Below are 21,057 nucleotides of genomic sequence, written 5' to 3' on the forward strand. Positions count from 1 at the left end.
CTTTACATTTCTGCTTTTTAAGATTTTCTACTGAAGTGTTCTGCAAAGCTGTTACAACATGCTCCCTCCCAAGTTGCAACACCATGTGTTATGTGAAGTCATATACTTGAGCTTGGCAGCACACAGCACTTTGTAGATAATAACCTAGCCAGGAAATGGGCAGTTTCACATTAGAGGCCAGCAGAGGGGAAAGGCCTGGTCCAATATGGTATATTAGTGCTATAAGCATCCATACTTAAATCTTTCAAGCATTGTAGTTTATAACTCCACACAATCTCCAAGCCAGTCCTTGCTACTGGAGAATAAGTAGGAGGAAGAGTAAAAATTGGGCCCTCTGGTGTCCCAGTGTAAATTTTCTATAATTGACTGCATAGCTAAAATGAGCTTGTATACCAGCTAGACCATTTGCACAGTCTGTGCTCAGGCAAATCCTTTGGGTTCTCTGCCACTGAGAAGGGAGGGCCACCTACATCATGTTCCCCGGGCTCTGGTCAACCTAGGGGAAAGATTCTTGAGTCAAAAGTCTTATTTTGAAAATAAGCCATTGTGTGGGTGGTCCGTGCCACCCACATATGTATATATTATACTTCCAAGCCCAGTCCTAGGTCAGTAACTGAACAGCAAGCAGATCTGTAAAGATAACTGTGGGGTAATGTGACCTTTTTTCCCCTGGGTGGACCCTAGAGATCAGAGAGATGCATGGGGTTAAGTTGGTGGTTCTTCACGTTTGAGTCGCATATCAGATATCCTATATATCAGATATGTACAGTGCCATTCATAACAGTAGCAACATTGCAGTTATGAAGTAGCAATGAGATAATTTTAATGGATGGTGGACACAACATGAGAAACTATTAACGAGTCACAGCATTAGGAAAGTGGAGAACACTGGTTTAAGTGATCTGTGACAAATAAATGACTGTTGGGGCTGTGGGGATGGCTCAGTGGGAAAGTGCACTTTTCGCACAAGCTTGAAGACCTGAGTTCAAACACCCAGCAACTGCTTCAAGAGCTGGGTTTGGCTCTGTATATAGCATCAGTACTGTGGAGCGGCGGAGACAGGAGGATCACTGTGGTTTGCTGCCTACCAGCCTAGCTCCAGGCTCAGTAAGAGACCTGCCTCTAAGGAATAGGGTGGATAATGAAAGAGCAGGATACTTGACACTGTCCTCTGGCCTCCAACAGCACAGTAGTATGCATCTACCCTGGCCCATGTGCATATACCACACACATAATAACCTCTCTTGGAAGATTTGGGCTTGCTAGATGGAGCTGAAGTTTCTTCTTGTTTTTGTTTGTTTTCGGAACAGGGTTTCTCTGTATAGTTCTGGCTGTCCCTGGAACTCACCCTGTAGACCAGGCTGGCCTTAAACTCAGAAATCCAACTGCTTCTGCCTCCCAAATGCTGGGACTAAAGGCGTGCGCCACCACTGCCCAGCCAGAAGTTTCTTTTTTAATACTTTTTTGAGAGAGGGACTCACTTATAGCCAGTAATCCACTATGTAGACCAGGCTGGACTCAAACTCAGAGATCTATCTGCCTTTGCTTCCCAGGTTCAGGGATTGAAGTCATGTGCCACCACACCCATCTTATTTTTATATTGTGTGATTGTTTAAGTGCACCATGGCCATACCTAGTCCCAGCAGAGACTAGATGAGGGCTAGGGCTGGAGTTACAGAGGGTTGTGAGCTGCCACATAGGTGCTAGGAATCAATCCTGGATCCCCTGGAAGAGCAGTCAGTGCTCTTAACCACCAAGCCATCTCTCCAGCCCCTCCACCCCTTTTTTTGTCTTTGAGATAGGCTGGAACTCAACTATGTAGACCAGGCTTGCCTCTGCCTCCCCAGTGCTGAGATTAAATACACGAACAACACTTCCAGCCCCATTCTTGCAACATTTTAAATGTAACTTCGACCCCCACTGTTCTAGTTTCATTTCTGTTGCTGTGATAAAATGCCCTAGCTAAAAGCAGTTTAGAGAAGTAAGGGTTCGTTTTAGTTTACGACAACAGAGTATGGTCTCTCATAGGGACGTTCAGGCAACTGTCTGGAAATAGAAGTGAAGCACAAAGCAGGTTCTCTTCATTACCCCACTATCACATCAAATATTTCATTTTACTTTATTTAGAAGATCTAGGCAATGCCCAGGCCGGGCTAGAACTCAAGCTTCTGCCTCTGCCAGTTGCGCGCTAGGATCACAGGCTTGTACCTCTACGCCTAACACAGCAGATTCATGTTTTTTTCCTTTTCTTCTTTGGTTTTTCCAAACAGGGCTTCTCTGCCTAGCCCTCGCCATCCTGGAACTTGCGCTGTACACCGGGCTAGGCTGGGGTTGAAGGCGTAGCCATCATGTCCGACTATCAGATGAAATTTCCGAGGCGCCTGCGCGCATACAGCTTGCTCTTAAACAAAATACATTAACTAATGAGAGACGAACCAGCGTGAAGCTCTAAATCGAGCCCACGCCCTGCAGATGCGGACGAACGAGGACCTACGGGCAGGCCCGCCTCTCGTGGATCTTCATTCACCAGCACCCCGCCTCAACTTTACCCTCAGCCTAGCTCGCCTTCTCTCCACTTCCGCTTCCGGCCTCTTGGGCGCGGCTTCTGCACGTCAGAGGCGAGGCTTCCGGCCTCCGGGGCGGGGCTTCCGGCCGTCACTGGAGGCCGGCAGAAAGCTGAAGCTGCTGCATCGCGGGGACCGTGGGGCGTGCCATGGCGGTGAACCTGAGCCGGAACGGGCCGGCGCTGCAGGAGGCCTACGTGCGCGTAGTCACCGAGAAATCCCCGACCGACTGGTAGGCAGCAAGGCGGGGCCGGAGAGGCGCCAGAGCGGGAAGGTGGAGGTCGCGGCGTAGCCGTAGTATTGCAGGATCACCTGTCCACCTTCCTGAAGCCTAGCGAGATGCTACCCCACCCTCGCCACCGCCGTCCCCCCGGCGAGTACCCCCGGGCCTCTCCCCTGCCACCTAGTGGTCGGTCGGCTCTGCCCTGAAGATCTCTGCCTGGTTGTGCTTTCTGCTTTCCGCCAGGCTCTGCGTTTCTGGGACCTCACTGGACAAAGGGGTCCCGCGCAGTTCCCCAACTCCCTGGAAGGCGGAAACCACGTCTTCTAAACCCTGAGTTCAGGAAGAGACCTTGAAAGCGGCGTGAGCAGTGGGTTGAGGTCATGAGCTCACACAGGGCTCAGTCAAGGATGTCACAGGTCTGGGTCCCTGATTCTGGGACTGAAAATGGGATCCTGTCACCTGTTTGAGAAAAGGCTCCATCCTTCCTTCACCACCCCAGGAGCCATTACAGTACTGTGAACTAGATCTGAAGTTTCTGGAGTGGCCCTGCTGAGCCCTCTTAGGTTTCTGCTACATGCATACCAGTCTATAGTAATTCTCTTTCACTTTCCGTTTACTTAACATGCTTCCGTTAGCCAGTTTTTAGTGCTTCAGTTTCTCAGACATCTGATGAGTATGGCAGGTGGACAAATTCTGGGGAACACAAACTGGACTTTGGAGTTCTGGTGGGGCCACCACTACCCTGTGGTCAGCACTGAGGGGCGCTATACTGAGTTTGCCTGTGTTGAGTCTTCCCTGGAGACTTCCCCTATTGCAGAACTCTGGCCAATCATCTCTTCTGTTCTACTGTGTTGTCTCTCCTCTTTATCTTTTGGCCCTCTAGTCGTCTCAGAACCATCACTGTTTGGGGAATACCTCACAACCTAGCTAGCAGTGCCCTTCACCCATGCTTATAACTCTTCACTGACCTTGCTTGCTTTGCTTGCTTGCTTGCTTTTGAGACTGTGTAGCTCTGGCTGGCCTGGAACTCACTGTGTAGACCAGGTTGGCCACGATCTCACCTGTGTCTGTCTCCCGAGCACACATTGAGCCTCCTACTAGAATCATCTGCTCCACCTTGGTCTGACATTGTCCTGCCTCATCCACCCATTGTTCCTTCTGAGGGTGCAGATCTTGCTCTTTCCCCATACACTGTTCATCTGCCCCAGCAGCCATGCTACTGCCCAGCTTCCTACAGTACTGTATGCAGACGGTGCTGCCACTCCAGTTGAACGAGCCTCTGGCCTCCACCCTCACTGTCACAGCCATTTCAGTAGTCACTCAGCAAGATTTTTGTGGCAGGTCCCCACTCGCTAGCTGAGAGAATATCTGGGCCATCTTAACTTCCCTGCCCATAAATGCAGTGTCTTCCTGTTGCACTTTAGTAAAGCCCAGACTCTTACCCTGTCTGCCCTGGTTCCTGTTGCCCCTCCTGCTTACTACTCTGGCCACACCTGTTGACCACCCTTGTACCAAAGTCTTTCTCTTCCTCAAAACTGCAAGCTAGTTCCTCATCAAACAGAACCTCTGATCTTGCTGCTTCCCCTGCATGGAACATACATATACATCATCTTGATTGCTTCTTGTCCTTTATGTCTCTATGCTAGGGTTGTCTTCTCAGAGAGTCCTCCTAAATTCCTAGTACATGGGCCACATGCATGCCTTCAGAGGCCAGAAAAGACTGTGGAGTTCCCTGAGACTAAAGTGATAGTCACTTTGTCCTCTCTCCTAGTTTCATTTCTTTGTGATACAAATAAGAAACATGCTGGGAACCCTCATGGACTCTGTGTGTGTGTGTGTGTGTGTGTGTGTGTGTGTGTGTGTGTGTGTGTGTTTGTGTGTGTGTGTGTGCTTTTTCTCTTCCCTAACATGGTCAGGTAGACCCTTGTGCCTAGCTGTCATATGTTTTGATGGATGGATTAAGCCATGCAGAAAAAGAGACTGTCAAAAAGAGGTAGTCTTCAATTTGGTAGCCAAAAAAGGTCACACACACAGAGCTGGTACCGTGACACTGTAGACCAGAGCCATAGCTTTAGTTTCTCTCATCTATAATCTAGCTTCAGCCTCCTCCCTGAAGAGCCTGGCATGACCTGTGCTTATCTGGTTCCTATTACACTCTGTGTACACTGTACATTAGCATCAGGTGTAGGGAAGTTAAGCTCCATGGGTCGGACCTTTTAGGAATTGTTCATAGCTGCAGTCCAGTCAGCATACACGTACCAGGCGTTGTTCACACTGATTTAAAAGAAGAGGTGAGAGTTCTATTGAAGGTAAGAAAAAAAATCTCTGAACTGGAAATTTTATTTGGGGCGATATGTGTATTGTGCATGTGTGCGTGTTCATGTGCAGATGCACTCACAGGACACACAGGTGCAAGGCGCCAGTAGATGGAAAAAAAGCCACTGGACAACTATCCATTAGAGCCTTGGTGGCTCTGTGGTCTTCACTGGAACTCAGTGTTGTCATTGTCTACTTTCTGTTGCTATATCTGCCTGGTAAAGTGCATGTTTGCAGGAGAATCTCAAGACAGGAAGCCCTGCTGTCTACCCTCAGGCTATGAAGGCAGGGCTGATACCCACCCAGGAGTCCCCAGTGCACCTTTCTCCCTCCTGCTTCTACGTTAGGTGTTTGGATTCAGGAATATGAAGACATCTTTTGCCTTTTGAAATTTATGTGCCTGAAAGCCAGCTGAGTGTTTTATTCACTAGTGTGTAGAAAGAACACATAACCCTCCCACTTTTATCCTCCCCTAAGTATATGTTCATATGTCCTTCCCCAGTCCCAGTGGCTTTCTTTCTTTTTTTTTTGTTTTTTTTTTTTTTGTTTTGTTTTTCGAGACAAAGTTTCTCTGTGTAGCCCTGGCTGTCCTGGAACTCACTTTGTAGACCAGGCTGGCCTCAAACTCAGAAATCCACCTGCCTCTGCCTCCCAAGTGCTGGGATTAAAGGCGTGCGCCACCACTGCCTGGCTCCCAGTGGCTTTCTTATACTAAGTCCTGTGCTATCCTCAGAGTAGCTGTTGAGTAGTCTCAGTGCAGAGCAGCTTGTTCCTGCTGCGCTAGCTGCAGAGGAGGCCCAGAGCCCTGAGTCAGCACTGAGCCCACTTGTGTTTCCTTGCAGGGCTCTTTTTACCTATGAAGGCAACAGCAATGACATCCGTGTGGCTGGCACAGGAGGTGAGTATGAACCCAAACAACAGTATCATAGTGAGATGACAAAGGGAGACGTGTGACTAACTCGGGCCACCGCAGCTGATGTTCAAGCCATCACAGGCGCAGAAAGAGGACTTGGGTACACAGCCATCTCTTCCTCCAGCTCAGCTACAGTGACCCTTCCCCAGCTGAGTTTCCCTGCAGACCTTTTGCCAAGTTGGCTTCATTAAGGGCTACTCCTGATCTGAATGCAGACCAGCATCGACCAGGACCAGGGCGAGAGCCATGTCAGCCATGACACTGACGCAGGTCACATGTTTGTTAGTGAAAAACTTCTCTGGTTGGGCCGGGCAGAGCTGTTAGCTAAGAAACAGGCTGCTTTCCACTTCACAGGCAGCCCTTCTCTAGGGCATTGCACACTGAGGATGCCAGCCCTGAAGCTGGTGATGCAGGTGAAGGCCCACATATGTTCTCTGCTTCTGTCCTGCTCTGCTCTTGGGCAAGGACCTCCAAGAACCTGACCCTCATTAGGAGAGGCAGTGCTGCTGCAAGTGGTCAAGGTGAAATTCTTTGTCCGCTATAGGGATCAACTGGCAAGTCAGCCGATCGATCCAGAGATGCCTGAGCTATGAGACAGGCCTGTCTGTCAGCTGAAACCCTTGACTCTCCCCTTGCTTGAGGCTAGCATGACTGCCCGTGGGGCCTTCCTAACCCCCTCTGCTCCTAGCTCCAAGTGGATGGCCAGAGCATACTTCCTGCTCAGGCAAATGAGAGTATGGTCTCAGTTACTATTGCTGATAGAAAGGTCCCTTTCCACTATGAGCCATTCTTGCTGACACATCCTCTTTCTAGAATTGCCACCAAATGGACATTTCATGTGACGTGGTAGGTGCCTGTGAGTTGTGGGTATCAGCATTCCTAGCTTCCTGCCGGCACAAAGCAGGACTCGTTTGTTCATCAGAATGCTGACTGCCCTAGGTTCTATGGAGCCCTGTAGCTGAAATGCCTGACCTGGCTTCTGCTATGACCTGGAAGTTTAGAGAGCAAAGCCCAGGGTCAGGAAGACGCTTAGGGCAGCTCATCCTGGCCCCAGGCAGGGATGTGAGAGTTGAGCTTCATCTTTGGAATGCTCCAGAAAGGCCTGACTCTGATGGTCAAGTTTGTGACGAGGGAACATTATAGGCCTATTGTCTCAGGCCTACCTTGGTAAAATTGTCACAGAAATCTAGTGATATGCAGGCACAGTGGCATACATTTAATCTCAGCACACAGGAGACAGAGGCAGGAGGATGTCTGTTAATTTGAGGCCAGCCTGGTCTACATAGAGTGTTCCAGGACAGCCAGAAAAACCTGTCACAAAAGCATTAAAAAAAAGGAAAGAAAGAAGAAAAGGTAAATGTAGTATAAATAGCAATTTTTTATTTTTATTTTTTTTTAAATTCTCGTTCCCTTCTCAGTTTAGAGAAGTGGCTTAAAAAACAAAACCTATTATGGGTAAAAACAAAAAGTCACCTAACTTGCTGGTCAGAACTCTACTAAATCGGCTGAGTGGGGTTGATGCCCAAGAATCGGTTGTATAGTCATTTAATTATTTGCTTATTATCTGGTGGTGTGTGCTAGCCAGGCCCTTTCCCTCTGAGCTGCGTGTTCGTCCTTAGAGTGCTTCTGAGGCAGGTGGGGTGAGCCCTGATGGAGAAGTGTCCCGGGCAGCCGTGGGCAGGGGTGCAGGGTGCTCTGAGCCTTGCTGTGACTGCAGAGGGAGGCCTGGAGGAGCTGGTGGAGGGGCAGGGGTGCAGGCTGCTCTGAGCCTTCCTGTGACTCTGCAGAGGGAGGCCTGGAGGAGCTGGTGGAAGAGCTCAACAGCGGGAAGGTGATGTACGCCTTCTGCAGGGTGAAGGACCCCAACTCCGGCCTGCCCAAGTTTGTCCTCATCAACTGGGTATGTGAAGTCAGCCCCTCTGACGCCACTGGGGAAGCTCCTGGTGTGCTTTCCTTTGACCCTTGGGAACAGACACCACTCACTCAGCAGGTCAGCAGACCTGTTAGGTGTAAATGGGTGAACGAGTAGACTAGACTGTTCACCGTTGTGAACCAAGGATTGGCTTTGCTTGGAATTCACCCTCCCATTCATTTCTGCAGGATGTGGGGGAGGGGTCCGGAGTGTGTGAGAACTGTTCCCACGAGGGAAGCCAGCAACCATACTTCTCAGAGAACACCCTGAGCTCCTTGGGAAGTACAAGGACCGATCTCATCTATGTGACTTATTTGGGAGAATGGCTTTGGCTTTGGTGTGGAATGGGGACTAGAGAGTATCACTTAGGAGAAAGAGGGAACTGTTGGGTTCCTGGGAAATATGGGCCAGGAAGTGGCTTTGGAGGAGGCCTAGTTCACGCAGTTTGTGCTTGTGTTGCAGACAGGAGAGGGTGTGAATGATGTGCGGAAAGGAGCATGTGCCAACCACGTCAGCACCATGGCCAACTTCCTGAAGGTAGGTGCTGAACCAAGCCCTGCAGGGCCTTGCAAGATCTAGTCTTGGTCCAGGTGAACTGGAAAGGGGCTGAAATTAGGAGCGGGGCTGTAACTAATGTTCTGTCTAGACAGCAAGGGATGGGCAGAGCCACCTCTAGCTGGCTTCAGTGTGGGCAAGGTAAGGACCACTCCAGCACCGATGGAATACGGGGACTGAGTACTAGATTTTGTATTGCTATGATTGCTCTGTCCGAATGATTATCAGCAAATGGTGTAGTGACTCCAGCCTTTAATTCCAGCACTCAGAAGGCTGAGGCAGGCAGATTCTTTGAGTTCCAGGCCAACTAGGGCTGTACAGTGAGGCCTTTTGTCTCATAAAACTAAAAGCAAAAGGGGGGAGTGGTGTTTAAACAGCAGCAAGATTTGGAGGAAGGAACAAGCTGCCAATGCCTTGCCCACATATACTTCTGATGCCCTACCCCAAGTACCCTCTGATGCCCTGCCCCAAGTACCCTCTGAGCCCTGTCTGTCCTCTGATGCATTCCGTCCCTACCTGTTATTACAACCATTGTCACTCATGCTACAGCTGTAATTTTTTCCAATTTCCAAGACACTTTTCAATCACAATTTATAACTCAGTTTTCAGCTGACTTTTTGCATGTCCTTGGTTCCTGGTGGGAAGACTTGAGACTGGCTTCAGTTTCTGCCTCCATGACTTTAGACATTCCTTAGTCCTTCCATCTGGTGGGTGACAGAAGCATCTAAGCTTTTAATTAAGTTTTAAGGTTTTTGCAGTGCTCAGATCAAAGATATCGTCTCATGTGCTGGCTAGGCAAGTGCTCTGCTACTGAGCCTACATCCTCAGTGAGCTCCCAAACATGTCAGACGTATAACAACAGTTAATGAGGCCACAGGAATGGATGGCAGGTGCCTGAGCAGGGATGGAACTCAGCAGGAACTAGATAGCATCCACAGTTGGAGTGTGGGGCCTGATGTCAGGAACTCTAAGGTCCACAGCTGGGGAGAGCGGGCCCTGGTGTCTCCTGCTGTGGGTCTGTGTGCAGCAGTGGCCTTTACTGTGTGGACAAGTAGGGTTTGGGCCCGCCCTCTCCTAACCCTGCGAAGCCTGTGCTTTAAGTGCTGCTTTTGTGCCAGGGTGCCCACGTGACCATCAATGCCCGGGCCGAGGAGGATGTGGAGCCTGAGTGCATCATGGAGAAGGTTGCCAAGGCCTCTGGGGCCAACTACAGCTTCCATAAGGAAAGCACCTCCTTCCAGGATGTAGGGCCGCAGGCCCCAGTGGTGAGTCCCGCCCACCATTATCTTCCTCCATGCCTGAGAGTGGGGACCAGAAATGTAGTTCCTAATGTCGAGGTAACTACATTCCTCCTGCTTGGGGTCTTTAGATGGTAATCCTAACCCTGCTGGGCACCACCCCCACGGGCTTGGCAAAGGCCCTGCAGCTGAGACCGTCCACAGGGGCTCCAGTGTCTGCATGACTTGGATGGTCCCTGGTAGGAGCCATTGTGGAACGTGTCTGCTGGCTTTATTATGGAGCCTGAAACCACACAGGCATGCATTTCTGGCATCACGTGGAGCTCATGGCTGCAAACCACTTATTAGTCATACAGTTGGGCTCCATGGTGACTCTCCTGGATGCTGTCAGCTGACAGCTGTCAGAGGAGCAGCCTGCTTTAGCGCTGCCAGGAGTCTCGGATAAGAATCCTTTTCTGTGCCCATCAGCGAGGACCAGCTCCACCAGAGACACTAATGTTTGCATATACCCACTGTTCTCAGGATGCCAGGACCTTGCTGCATGGGTTCCCTTGGCTTTTATTTTTATTTTGTATGTATGGGTGTTTTGCCTGCATATATGTATGTGCACTACATGTGTACTGTGCCTGCAGAGGACAGAAAAGCATGTGGGATCCTCCGAAACTGGAGTTAAAGAGTCTACTCCATGTGGGTGCTGGGGACTGAACCTGGTCCTCTGTGAGAGCAGTAAGTGCTCTTGGCAGCTGAGCCATCTTTCCAGCTCGTATTTTGTTTTTGTTTTTTTGAGACAGGGACTTGGTCCATAAGCTAGGCTGGCCTTGAACTCAAGAACCTTCTGCCTCGGTGAATTTCTGAGTTCGAGGCCAGCCTGGCTTATGATCTACAGAGTGAGTTCCAGGACAGCCAGGACTATACAGAGAAACCCTGTCTCGAAAAACTGGAAAAAAAAAAAAAAAAAAAAACCTGCCTCAGCCTCTTGGGTGCTCCTAGACTTTTTTCTGAACATCTTGCTGTTTCCTCTCATGGGTGGCGGGCCAGGCTCCCTTGAGCCTACCAGATGCAGTCCTAGTAGCTTTCACCTGCTCTCTAGAGCTGACAGATTCCCTTTACCCTGCCTCATGGGATGTGTGACGTTCCACATGGGGCCAGACCTCTAGCGTGTACTATGCTGTCTCTAGGGCTCTGTGTACCAGAAGACCAATGCCATATCTGAGATCAAGAGAGTCGGCAAGGATAACTTCTGGGCCAAAGCTGAGGTGAGTGCTGCAGTCGTGAAGGTGGCACACTGACTGGCATCCTTCTGGGCGTTACCCTTTACAGCTAGTTAAACTGCAGGCACATGTAGTTAAGTCACAGAGCATGGTGGGCTAGAGTGCCCTTCCTGGACCAAGTCCCTGGCAGGGGTTGAGGCCAAGGGGGCTGGCTGCACATGGCTGAGTGAGCAGCTCCTTTGCAGAAGGAAGAAGAGAACCGCCGCCTGGAGGAGAAGCGGCGTGCCGAAGAGGAGCGGCAGCGGTTGGAGGAGGAGCGACGAGAGCGGGAGCTGCAGGAGGCTGCCCGACGTGAGCAGCGCTACCAGGAACAGCACAGATCAGCTGGAGCCCCGAGGTTAGCCTCCCTTCACTGGGGCAAGTGGTTCTGAGAGGCAGGGCCACTGAGGGAACAGCATGGGGAGCTGCTGAAGAGCCTCAGCTCCTCTAATTTCAGCCCTTCCAGCAGGACAGGTGAGCCAGAGCAGGAAGCCGTTTCAAGGACCAGACAGGAGTGGGTGAGTTTTGAGACGTCCCTTCGTGGACCTGGGAGCTTGCTGATTTGGATCTGTCTTGGCTACTTGGTGAAATCCTTGATCTTGGATTGAAGGCTTAGCCTGAGGTGCGTCTCTGCACATTAGAGACCCAGTAGGGGGAGCCAGGACAGAAGCTCTGGGAAGCGGCCCTGTCAGCGCCTCTGCTTCCTAATCCCCGTGCTCCCCGACGCCACACATTGTTAGCAGAGCCTGAGGGCCTGCTTTCTAAGGGAGGAGCAGTCGGGTCAAGGCGTGCTTCTGTGCTTCTCCCAGGAGTCTGCTGGGCAGCAGGCCCCACACCCACGAGAGATTTTCAAGCAGAAGGAAAGGGCAATGTCCACCACCTCTGTCACCAGCTCGCAGCCGGGTGAGACCTCCTCTGGGCCTGCCACACAGCAGGGTGGGCTGAGGGGAAGCCAGAGTCCCATGCAGGGGCCTCCAATGCATGTATTACAGGGTGACAAAGGACAAATGAATAAGGAGAGCCCCCTAGAGTCCAGGTGTCCCCTCATGTCCTGCAGTATGCCCTGCAGTATGGTCTATATCACTCTGACCACTAAAGAACACAGGGCTCTGGCTCACACTCTGACATGCCCAGGCAGGTCTATAGATGCAGGAGCTGTGTCTGAAGTGATACCTGATGCATTTGCTGCATTTTCCAGGCAAGCTGAGGAGCCCCTTCCTGCAGAAGCAACTCACTCAACCAGAAACCTCCTACGGCCGAGAGCCCACAGCTCCTGTCTCCCGGCCTGCAGCAGGCAAGACCTTTGTAACAGCCCGTACATAGCCCTGAGGGGAGGTACACTTGAGAAGGGGAGTGTTGTTGGAAGAAGGTCACAGCCTGCTATGTCCTTTGCTGTAGGTGTCTGTGAGGAGCCAGCGCCTAGCACTCTGTCTTCTGCCCAGACAGAAGAAGAACCTACATATGAAGTACCCCCAGAGCAGGACACCCTCTATGAGGAACCACCACTGGTGGGTCCCTAGTGTGGGTTGTGGGTATAAACATAGGCCTGAGTTTCCTGTGGCAAATTTTAGGGTACTAGGGGTGGGGTTTTTTTTCTTTAGAACTGCTTTTTATCTTATTTTATGTGTATGAACATTTGGCCTGCATACATATATGTGTGTGTGATGCCTATGGAGGCCAGAAGAGAGTATCAGATCCCCTAAAACTCAAGTTAGGGTTGTGAGCTGCCATGTGGGTTCTGAGAACCAGACCCAGGTCCTCTGCAAGGACCCCAGGTGCTCTTAGCTACTGGACTGTCTCTCCAGCCCCTTTACTGCTTCTTTTTTTTTTTCTTTTTTTTTTTTTTTTTTGGTTTTTCGAGACAGGGTTTCTCTGTATAGCCCTGGCTGTCCTGGAGCTCACTTTGTAGACCAGGCTGGCCTCGAACTCAGAAATACGCCTGCCTCTGCCTCCCGAGTGCTGGGATTAAAGGCGTGCGCCACCACGCCCGGCTCTTTACTGCTTCTTAAAGACAAGATCTGTATGGCCTTCAGCTGGGGAGCCCTGGACACAGCTCCCTGAGTGCAGGGTTGCAGCCATGCATAGCATCATTCTGTTCTGCAGCGTGGATGGTAGAATCCTTCCTACCTGAGCATGGTAGGAAGGAAGCAGCCTAGCAGTGAGTGTGTTCTGGTTGCCTTGGAGCCGTGCTGTCCTTCGGGATGTGTGAACCAGTGCTGCAGCTTGCATTGTAAGATGCCCAGAGCTCCTTGCAGTTGCGTACTGCCTTGAGCATCTGCCTTTGAGGCGAGAGCTGTGCTGCAAGTATCAGGCCCCAAAGCCCTTCTGTACTCTGTGCCCTGGCCTCAGCCCCCAGCTTAATCTGACCTGGGAGAAGGCTGCGGCTGGGGTGATGCCATTTCTCAAACTCTGACAGGTACAGCAGCAAGGGGCTGGCTCCGAACACATTGACAACTACATGCAGAGCCAGGGCTTCAGTGGACAAGGGCTGTGCGCCCGGGCCTTGTATGACTACCAGGCAGGTAAGATCCCCCACCTGGCCGTCACAGGGTACAGAACATGATGTTAGGGGACAGACGTGTATAGGGGCTTCAAGGAGGTCAGCTCTAGAGGATGTCTGAAAGGAAAGATGTGAGGTGGGAAGCCCTGGGGAGAATGGCCTGCCTTGGAGCCTCAGTGAGCCTCCAGTTAGCTGCTCACCATCCATGGGCAGGAGTACCTGTAGCCATCTTTACTGTAGACCTTCCAGGTCTGATCACTCAGAGAGGGGTGGCCTGGATATTGGCCTTCCTGAGGGGAGGCCTTGGGGAATGGACTGGGGGTTGTGGCGCTGCCTCTTACAGGCGTGCTCTGGAGAGCTGTGCCTTGAGAGCTGGCCACTGCAGTTACTCATACTGACTTCAGGCTGAATGGCAGTGGGCTGTTTTTGAGGAGGAAACAGGGAGTTTCTGACCTTTACAGCAGGAAAGGCCAGCCTCCCTGGGGCCTGGTGAGGGATGTGGCAAGGCCCTGAGATGCCGCGCCTTGACTTCCCTCCTGCAGCTGATGACACCGAGATCTCCTTTGACCCTGAGAACCTAATCACAGGCATCGAGGTGATTGACGAAGGCTGGTGGCGAGGCTATGGGCCTGACGGCCACTTTGGCATGTTTCCTGCCAACTACGTGGAGCTCATAGAGTGAGGCCGAGACCTGGCGTCCTTCTCCACCACAAGTGGATTCCTTGTCGCCTAAGGAGGAGGCCAAAGAATTAATATTTGGCACTCTTCCAGGAATGGGACTTGAGTGAGGACAAGACTTCCTCTGCCTTGAGTGCTCCTGTTACCCCAGATGTAGCAGTGTCCCACTGCCCCCCGCCCCCCCAAATGCTTACCGCAGCCTCTAGGCCCTCTCCAGCCTTACACTTGACCCCAGTGGGGATGGCATATTGAGCCAAGGTGAACCAGTGACCAGCTCTGATGACCTCTGTCCAGGGACAGCAGCACTGAGACGTTGGACTCAGAGCAGGCATATCTGGGGCCACAGTGTACTCTTGCCTTTCTTTCTGGGTGGCTTCTAAGGGTGGTAGCTGCAGCTGTTTAGAAAGGCCCTTGGGAATTGTGAACTTAAAAGAGAATTGCTTTTAGCAAAATCTTGACCAAAGTCAGACTAGCCCGTGAGTTTTGAGACAGCAGGGATGTTTTCTCACAGGAGGCTTCTCCACCTTGTTTCTCTCCGTGTCTGCTGTGGAAGGAGGGATGGGACGACCAAGCTTCCATCTCTGGGAATGTGCACATTCAAAGACGTCATGTGGTTCATCTATTGCGTGCTATACCCTGGCTCAGCCCATCCATGTCTGATAAACGAATCTAAGCAGTGCGGTGAGGCCCACAGCCCATCTGCCCCGCTTGTGACCTGAATGGGGGAGAAATCCAAGCTTAGGCTCTGTATTTGCATCGTACCTGAGTGTGTACATGTGTGTGTTCACATATGTGCCCTCAGACTCTGTTTAGCCTCCTACAGGAAGTATAAGTGAGCAGACATGATGGTGCATGCCTGCAATCTCAGCATCACAGGGAGGCAGAGGCAGGTGGATCCCTGAGTTCAAGGCCATGAGCCTAGCCTGGTGTTCACAGTTCCTGGACAGCCGGGGTTAACTGGTGTATAAATGATATAACTGATGTCAGAGCATTCGTGCATTTCAGTTTGGAAGAGGCCGTTGCTACAGTTTTTTCCAGGAACCCCTGCAACACGGTCCAGCACTCATCTGCTTGGAGATGATGAATGGACATGCTTAACTCCCAGGCTAACCCACTGGCAGCCTGGAGTGGAAATGCACAAGGAAGCCCCTGACATCAGGCAGTTGTCAAGCCTACTTCCTCCCCATCTTCTGCCTGTCCTTTAGGCATTATGGTGATAACAGGCCGTGGAGGCCCTATGAGCTTAAGCTGTTACAGGCTTAGCTAATAGGTTTGTTCTGCCCTGAAGGTACACTTAGCATGCCACGAATAGCACAAAACCACCCTGAAGGAAGTTGGCCAGGAATTGTACTTCCTGTTCTCAGGAAGAAGGCCAGATGCCATTACCTTTGTCCTTCATAGAAACAAGTGGTTCTATAGCTTCAGAACCACTGCAGGGGCTGGTCGCACTACACAGGGTGCGCAAGGTCCTGATTCTCCCCCAGTAGCCTGGGATGGTGCAGGACTTCTGCCTCTACATGGTGGCTTGGGATAGCTGTAACCCTGGACCTAGGCGGCCCTGTGACTAACCAGCTGGCCTGGGTGGACCGCGCTCGGCTGTGCTAAACTTGGGTGGACCGCGCTCAGCTATATGAAACGTGGCGCTGTGCGGAAGTAACTTTATTGCCCCGTCCACCCTCACTTCGCCTTTCCCTGGGCAGCAACAGCTTCCATGGCCTTCCGAACCGTCTCTTCGTCTCCCAGGAACCTCATGGGCTTGGTGGGCTTCAGGTTCTGGTCCAGCTCATACACAATGGGGATTCCAGTGGGCAGGTTCAGCTCCATGATGGCCTGGTCGGACATCCCTGAAGCAGGGGAACAGTTTATGCAGAATGGCCTTTGTGGGCTCGTGGTACTGCCAGTTAACCCATCCCTGAGAGCAAGGCCACAAAAGTGTGCCTAAGAGTTAAGGGAGACCTGGCTGCAGAAATAGCCCAACAGAGAGACGAGAACACCCTCCATGAATAGCTGTGGCACACGCATGCTCAGCCCAGTGTGAGCTGGCTAAAGAAGGTTTGGAAGGGTGACATTTGGTTTCTAGAGCTTCTAAATTCTGACCCGGGAGGAACAGGAAACCTGACCCACTGCCTGCTCCTGCAGCCCCTGCCTGGAATAGCAGCTCAACCTTTGCTCTTGCCACCGCACCCCTACCAACAGGGAGGACCTGGGAATGTTCCCTAGGCACACCCCGTGAACCTCTTTCCCAGAACACAGCCCAGGGAGGAGGGGCAGGGGCAGAACCCTCGGGTTGCCGCTAGGCGCTGGAGACGTGGATCACACCCCAACCCCTTCTTAGGATCCCACCGAGTCTAAAGGTCACCCAGAATCTAATATAGACGTCCGGTGTCTACGACCCAGTTGGGACCATAATTGGTAACCTCCCTACACTGCTATGCCCCCCTTCCAGGCCTGTCTACTAGCCCTTGCTCTTCAGTTAGGAGCACCACCACAGGCCTAAGATTTTAAGTAGCTCCATATTTCTGCACTCTGCTGCCTTTTTTTAGCCTATAGAAGACTGAGAGGTGGGGGAACACATGGTTCAGGTCTGTGTGGGTGGATGGACTATGTATTGTACCTGAGGCAAAGGGGCCTCAGAGTCAAGGCACTTTGTACATAGACTTGAGAGAAAAAGAGGAAATGCAGGCAGCACCAGGAGAGAGAGCAAGAGTTTTATAACAGCTCAAGTGGCTTGATTCAGCAGGAAGCCAATACTTGGCGTTGATGGCCAGAGCTCTGACCTCTTTCCCCAGTGGGTGCCAGAAGCCTGCTCTACCTATGATCAGCTCCTGTGGGGTGCCTCAGCTATGCTGTCTGTGCTGACTACATAACTGGAAATGGGACAACACAAAGTATTACAAAACTCCTGCCTCCATCAACTTCTGAAACCCTGACATCTGTAAAATAGCTGAAACCAATGAACCGCAGTGGTTTCTGTCTCACATCTTTCCTGAGAGTAGGCCTCACCTTCCAGATGTTTCACAATGCCCCGAAGGCTGTTCCCATGGGCTGCAATAAGCACTCTCTGGCCAGCCTTAATCTTAGGTGCGATCTCCTCATTCCAGAAGGGCAAAGCCCGGGCAATGGTGTCCTTGAGACTTTCACAGGTAGGCAGCTCCTCAGGCTTCAAGCCTGCATAGCGGCGGTCCTGGGGACAAGGGCACAGGAACATTTCGCTTTTGTTTACTGGGTAGCCCTCCCCCCTGGGCTCCCAACCTTCCAGCTTCCCGGCATCTGGCCCACCTTGCTGATGGAGGTGTAGTAGTTGTGTTTCTCATCCATGGGTGGTGGTGGGGTGTCAAAGGAACGCCTCCAGATCTTCACCTGCTCCTCCCCGTGCTTTGCAGCCGTCTCAGCCTTATTGAGGCCTGTGAGGCCACCATAGTGCCGCTCATTGAGGCGCCAGGTACGCACCACGGGCACCCACATTTGGTCCGTAACATCCAGGATGGTCCAAAGGGTGCGGATTGCCCGCTTCAGCACCGACGTGTAGCAGATGTCAAACTCTATCTTGGCATCTTTGATAGCGGTGGCCCCCCGCTTGGCCTCCTCTGCTCCCTTCTCACTCAGCTCTGCATCAAACCAGCCACAGAAACGGTTCTCTTGGTTCCATAAGCTCTCACCGTGGCGAACCATTACTAGGCGGTGGGTGGTCATGGTGGCGGGGGACACAGGAACTCTAGGTGGCAGCTGCTTGCTTGGCCCTTTAGGCTTTATAACAGTTTTCCCAGCCCCCACCCCAGCCCTAACTGCCAATCAGCATTCCAGGAGATACAGGCAGAGGCAGGCAACCAGTAGCAGAACTGGGGGTGGGGTGTAGTCCAAGGAGCTGAACTTAAAAATAGTCTCACAAAATCATCAGCTCAGATGACAAGCCCCATAACCAGCTGGCACCTGGTAACAAGCCGCATGGGGCTGCAGAACTGGACCAGGGTGAAGGGCAGGAGTCAACCTGGGGGTGTTCTCCATGTGGAGACACTCTTGACATCAGCAGCTTTCAATCACAATTGGCCCTCTCCTGATCGGGTAGAAACAACTATTCCAGGCCCTTTTCTGATATATACATATGTTTAAAGACAGAGTTGAATTGTGTGACTCAAGCTGCAATCTCTCTTCAGTCTCTTAATACAATTAAGAACAAGCGCATCTCAGGAAGAAGTCTAGCCTAGTGTCAAGGTCAAGGGTATGTATAAGATATCCATACAAAGAGGTCAGTGTGTAAGTAAATAAGTAGGCGTGTCTGCAACAGTGATTGTTCTCTGCCCAGGTGCCTGTCCCAGCGTACATGCATTGTCTGTGTTGCTGTGTTGGTGAGACGGAGTGAGCACACACGTTTTACCAGGCAGATACCCCCACCCCACTAAGTATGGAGGATGAGGAGCAGTTGCTTTGAGAGGTGCACAGGATGAGACAGCTCCCCAGATGATACTCAGGTGAGCTAGAAGAACACTGAGGGCAGAGCTGGGAGCCCTACAGGAAGGGTACACTGGGTTGAGGTACCAGTAAAAAACAGAACACCCTAAGGGACTGGAGAGATGGCTCCTCAAGAGCACTTCCAAAGGACCCAGATACAATCTCCAGTACCCACATTGGGCAGCTCACCACTACCTGCAACTATAGCTCCAGGGGCATCCAACAGGTCTGGTCTCAGTGTATACCTGCACTAATGTGCACATTTCCTACCCACAATTAAAAATAAACTTAAAGACATTTTAGAACCTGGTTGTGCACACCTTTAATCCTACCCCCTGCCCAAGTGCTGGGATTAAAGACATGCACCACTGTCACCCCTCTGATGTTGTTTTTTTTTTTTTTTTTTTTTTTTGGCGGGGGGGAGGGGTCAAAACAGGGTTTCTCTGTATAGCACTGGCTGTCCTGGAACTCACTTTGTAGACCAGGCTGGCCTCGAACTCAGAAATCTGCCTGCCTCTGCCTCCCGAGTGCTGGGATTAAAAGCGTGCCCCACCACTGCCCAGCCCCCTGTGTTGTTTTAAAGACAGGCTCTCACTATGCAGCTTTAGCTGGCCTGGTACTTGCTATGTAGACCAGGCTGACCTGGTACAGAGGTCTATAAGGATCTGCATTACAACACCTGGCTGGTGTGGCTAATAAACTCTGGTTAAAAATACAGGGCCAAGGCAGGCAGGGGTGGCACACACCTTTAATCCAAGCACTTGGGAGGCAGAGGCAGGCGGATTTCTGAGTTCGAGGCCAGCCTGGTCTACAGAGTGAGTTCCAGGACAGTCAGGGCAACACAGAGAAATCCCATCTCGGAAAAAAAAAAATGCAGGAGCCAGAGCAAGGTGTGGTGGTTGAGAGCCTGTACTGCTCTTGCAAAGAACTCAGTTCAATTCCTGTCACCCAGGTCAGATAGCTCACAACCACCTGTAACTCAAATCCCTGGGGGTCTAATGCCTTCTTCTGGTTTCAGTGGATACTACACTCATGTGCACAAACCCACACTCTTTCACACACACACATATACACATGATGTTTAAATTAAAATAAGTATTCAGACTACAGCACCTATCAAAATTGTTTTGTTACTTAGCAAAATATACAACTATCCTTAATATATGCAGAAAATACCTTTTACAAATCTAACACTCTTTCATAGTACGCACTTCCAGACTAGGAATAAAAGGGAGGTGCTCTCTGTTCTCTGACACCGTGGTGGAGGAAAGTTATAACTGGCTGGGAAGCAAGATCCTCATCTTACATCCTTTACCAAACTATGGTCAAGTTGACCGTCTTTGTCATTTCTGGTAAAGGCTATCTATGACAAACTGTGACAGCTAACATCAGACTTAACAATGAAGGCCAAGATGAGAAGCAAGGTCCTCACACTCCCTATCTAGGGACAACACAGCACAGAGGTGCAAGCCAGGACAATTAAAGATATCTAGATTGAAAGGAGGAAGTACAATTATTTCTGTGTGCAGATAGCTTGGCTTTCTATACAGACTCAATCCTAGGACTCGAGCATAAGAACAGTAGGTGAGTTGGCGAGGTTGCAGGAATGCAAAAGTCAACTGTATTTCTACTCACTAGTAATAAGTAATCTGAAATGAAATTGACAAATAATTCCCCTTAATTCAGCGTTTGAAGAATAGAGCACATGGGCTTTTCCCCTCTTTGCGAGGGTTCCCGGGCTGGTTTTAAACTCCAGGGCTTACAGGGATGAACCCACACTGGGTTTAGGAATAACAAAAGGTAAATAAAATGTATACTCTTAAAAACTTAAAATGGCCCGGCAGGGTGACTCAGCAGGTAAAGGCTATGCTTACCAAGCCAGCCAAACTGAGTTTGAGCCTCATACTCCTCACAGGAGAAGGCTAGAAATGACTTCCACAAGTTGGCCTTTGACCTCCACATATATGTTGCAGTTAGTGTGCATTCACACATGCAGAGATGAACACAGACACACACACACACACACACAGAAACACACACACTGAAAAATAAAAACAACAACAACTATAAAACCAGACTGGAGAGATGGCTCAGTGATTGCATGAATTCGATGCTCTTGCAGAGGATCCACGTTTGTTTCCTAACACCCACATGGTGGCTTACAATCATTCGTAACTCCAGTTCCAGGGGATCAGACACGCCCTTTTGAACTCTGCAGGCATCAAGCACACACGTGGTATACCCACAAGTATACAGGCAAAACACTCATAACACACAAACCTACAAATAAAAACTAAAAAATTGTTAAAGGAAACTAAAGGATATCTGAATAACCCATGTTTATGGATTAGGAGACACAACTGTGCTAGGTACATGTCTTTAATACCAGTACATAGAAGACTAGGAAGACAGAGGCAGGCAACTATATATAGATAGTTGAAGTTGGTAATTTTCTGCAA

General features: G+C 50.7%; 2 protein-coding genes across 4 annotated transcripts; one reads left to right on the forward strand and one right to left on the reverse strand.

Moving 5' to 3' along the window:
* The first annotated feature begins 2,636 nt into the window (after nucleotides 1-2,636).
* On the forward strand, nucleotides 2,637-15,134 carry Dbnl (drebrin-like). 3 transcript variants are annotated; one of them, NM_001146308.1, is made up of 13 exons: nucleotides 2,637-2,796; nucleotides 5,946-6,001; nucleotides 7,804-7,916; nucleotides 8,391-8,465; nucleotides 9,602-9,748; nucleotides 10,900-10,977; nucleotides 11,178-11,329; nucleotides 11,429-11,489; nucleotides 11,781-11,874; nucleotides 12,170-12,265; nucleotides 12,370-12,479; nucleotides 13,388-13,493; nucleotides 14,014-15,134. In NM_001146308.1, the coding sequence occupies exons 1-13, from the start codon at nucleotides 2,714-2,716 to the stop codon at nucleotides 14,151-14,153; spliced, it is 1,311 nt and encodes a 436-aa protein (NP_001139780.1). In that variant the 5' UTR covers nucleotides 2,637-2,713; the 3' UTR covers nucleotides 14,154-15,134. The 3 variants fall into 3 exon arrangements, with proteins under 3 accessions (NP_001139780.1, NP_038838.1, NP_001139781.1); NM_013810.3 differs by having other exon boundaries at nucleotides 11,438-11,489; NM_001146309.1 differs by having other exon boundaries at nucleotides 11,441-11,489.
* Nucleotides 15,135-15,790: 656 nt separating this feature from the next.
* Nucleotides 15,791-17,950, reverse strand: Pgam2 (phosphoglycerate mutase 2). Its single transcript, NM_018870.3, has 3 exons — nucleotides 17,429-17,950; nucleotides 17,153-17,333; nucleotides 15,791-15,993 (listed from the first exon to the last, which is right to left on the reverse strand). The coding sequence occupies exons 1-3, from the start codon at nucleotides 17,840-17,842 to the stop codon at nucleotides 15,827-15,829; spliced, it is 762 nt and encodes a 253-aa protein (NP_061358.1). The 5' UTR covers nucleotides 17,843-17,950; the 3' UTR covers nucleotides 15,791-15,826.
* Nucleotides 17,951-21,057: the final 3,107 nt, after the last annotated feature.

The sequence above is a fragment of the Mus musculus genome, chromosome 11 (assembly GCF_000001635.26).
Source record: "Mus musculus strain C57BL/6J chromosome 11, GRCm38.p6 C57BL/6J".
NCBI lineage: Eukaryota > Metazoa > Chordata > Mammalia > Rodentia > Muridae > Mus > Mus musculus.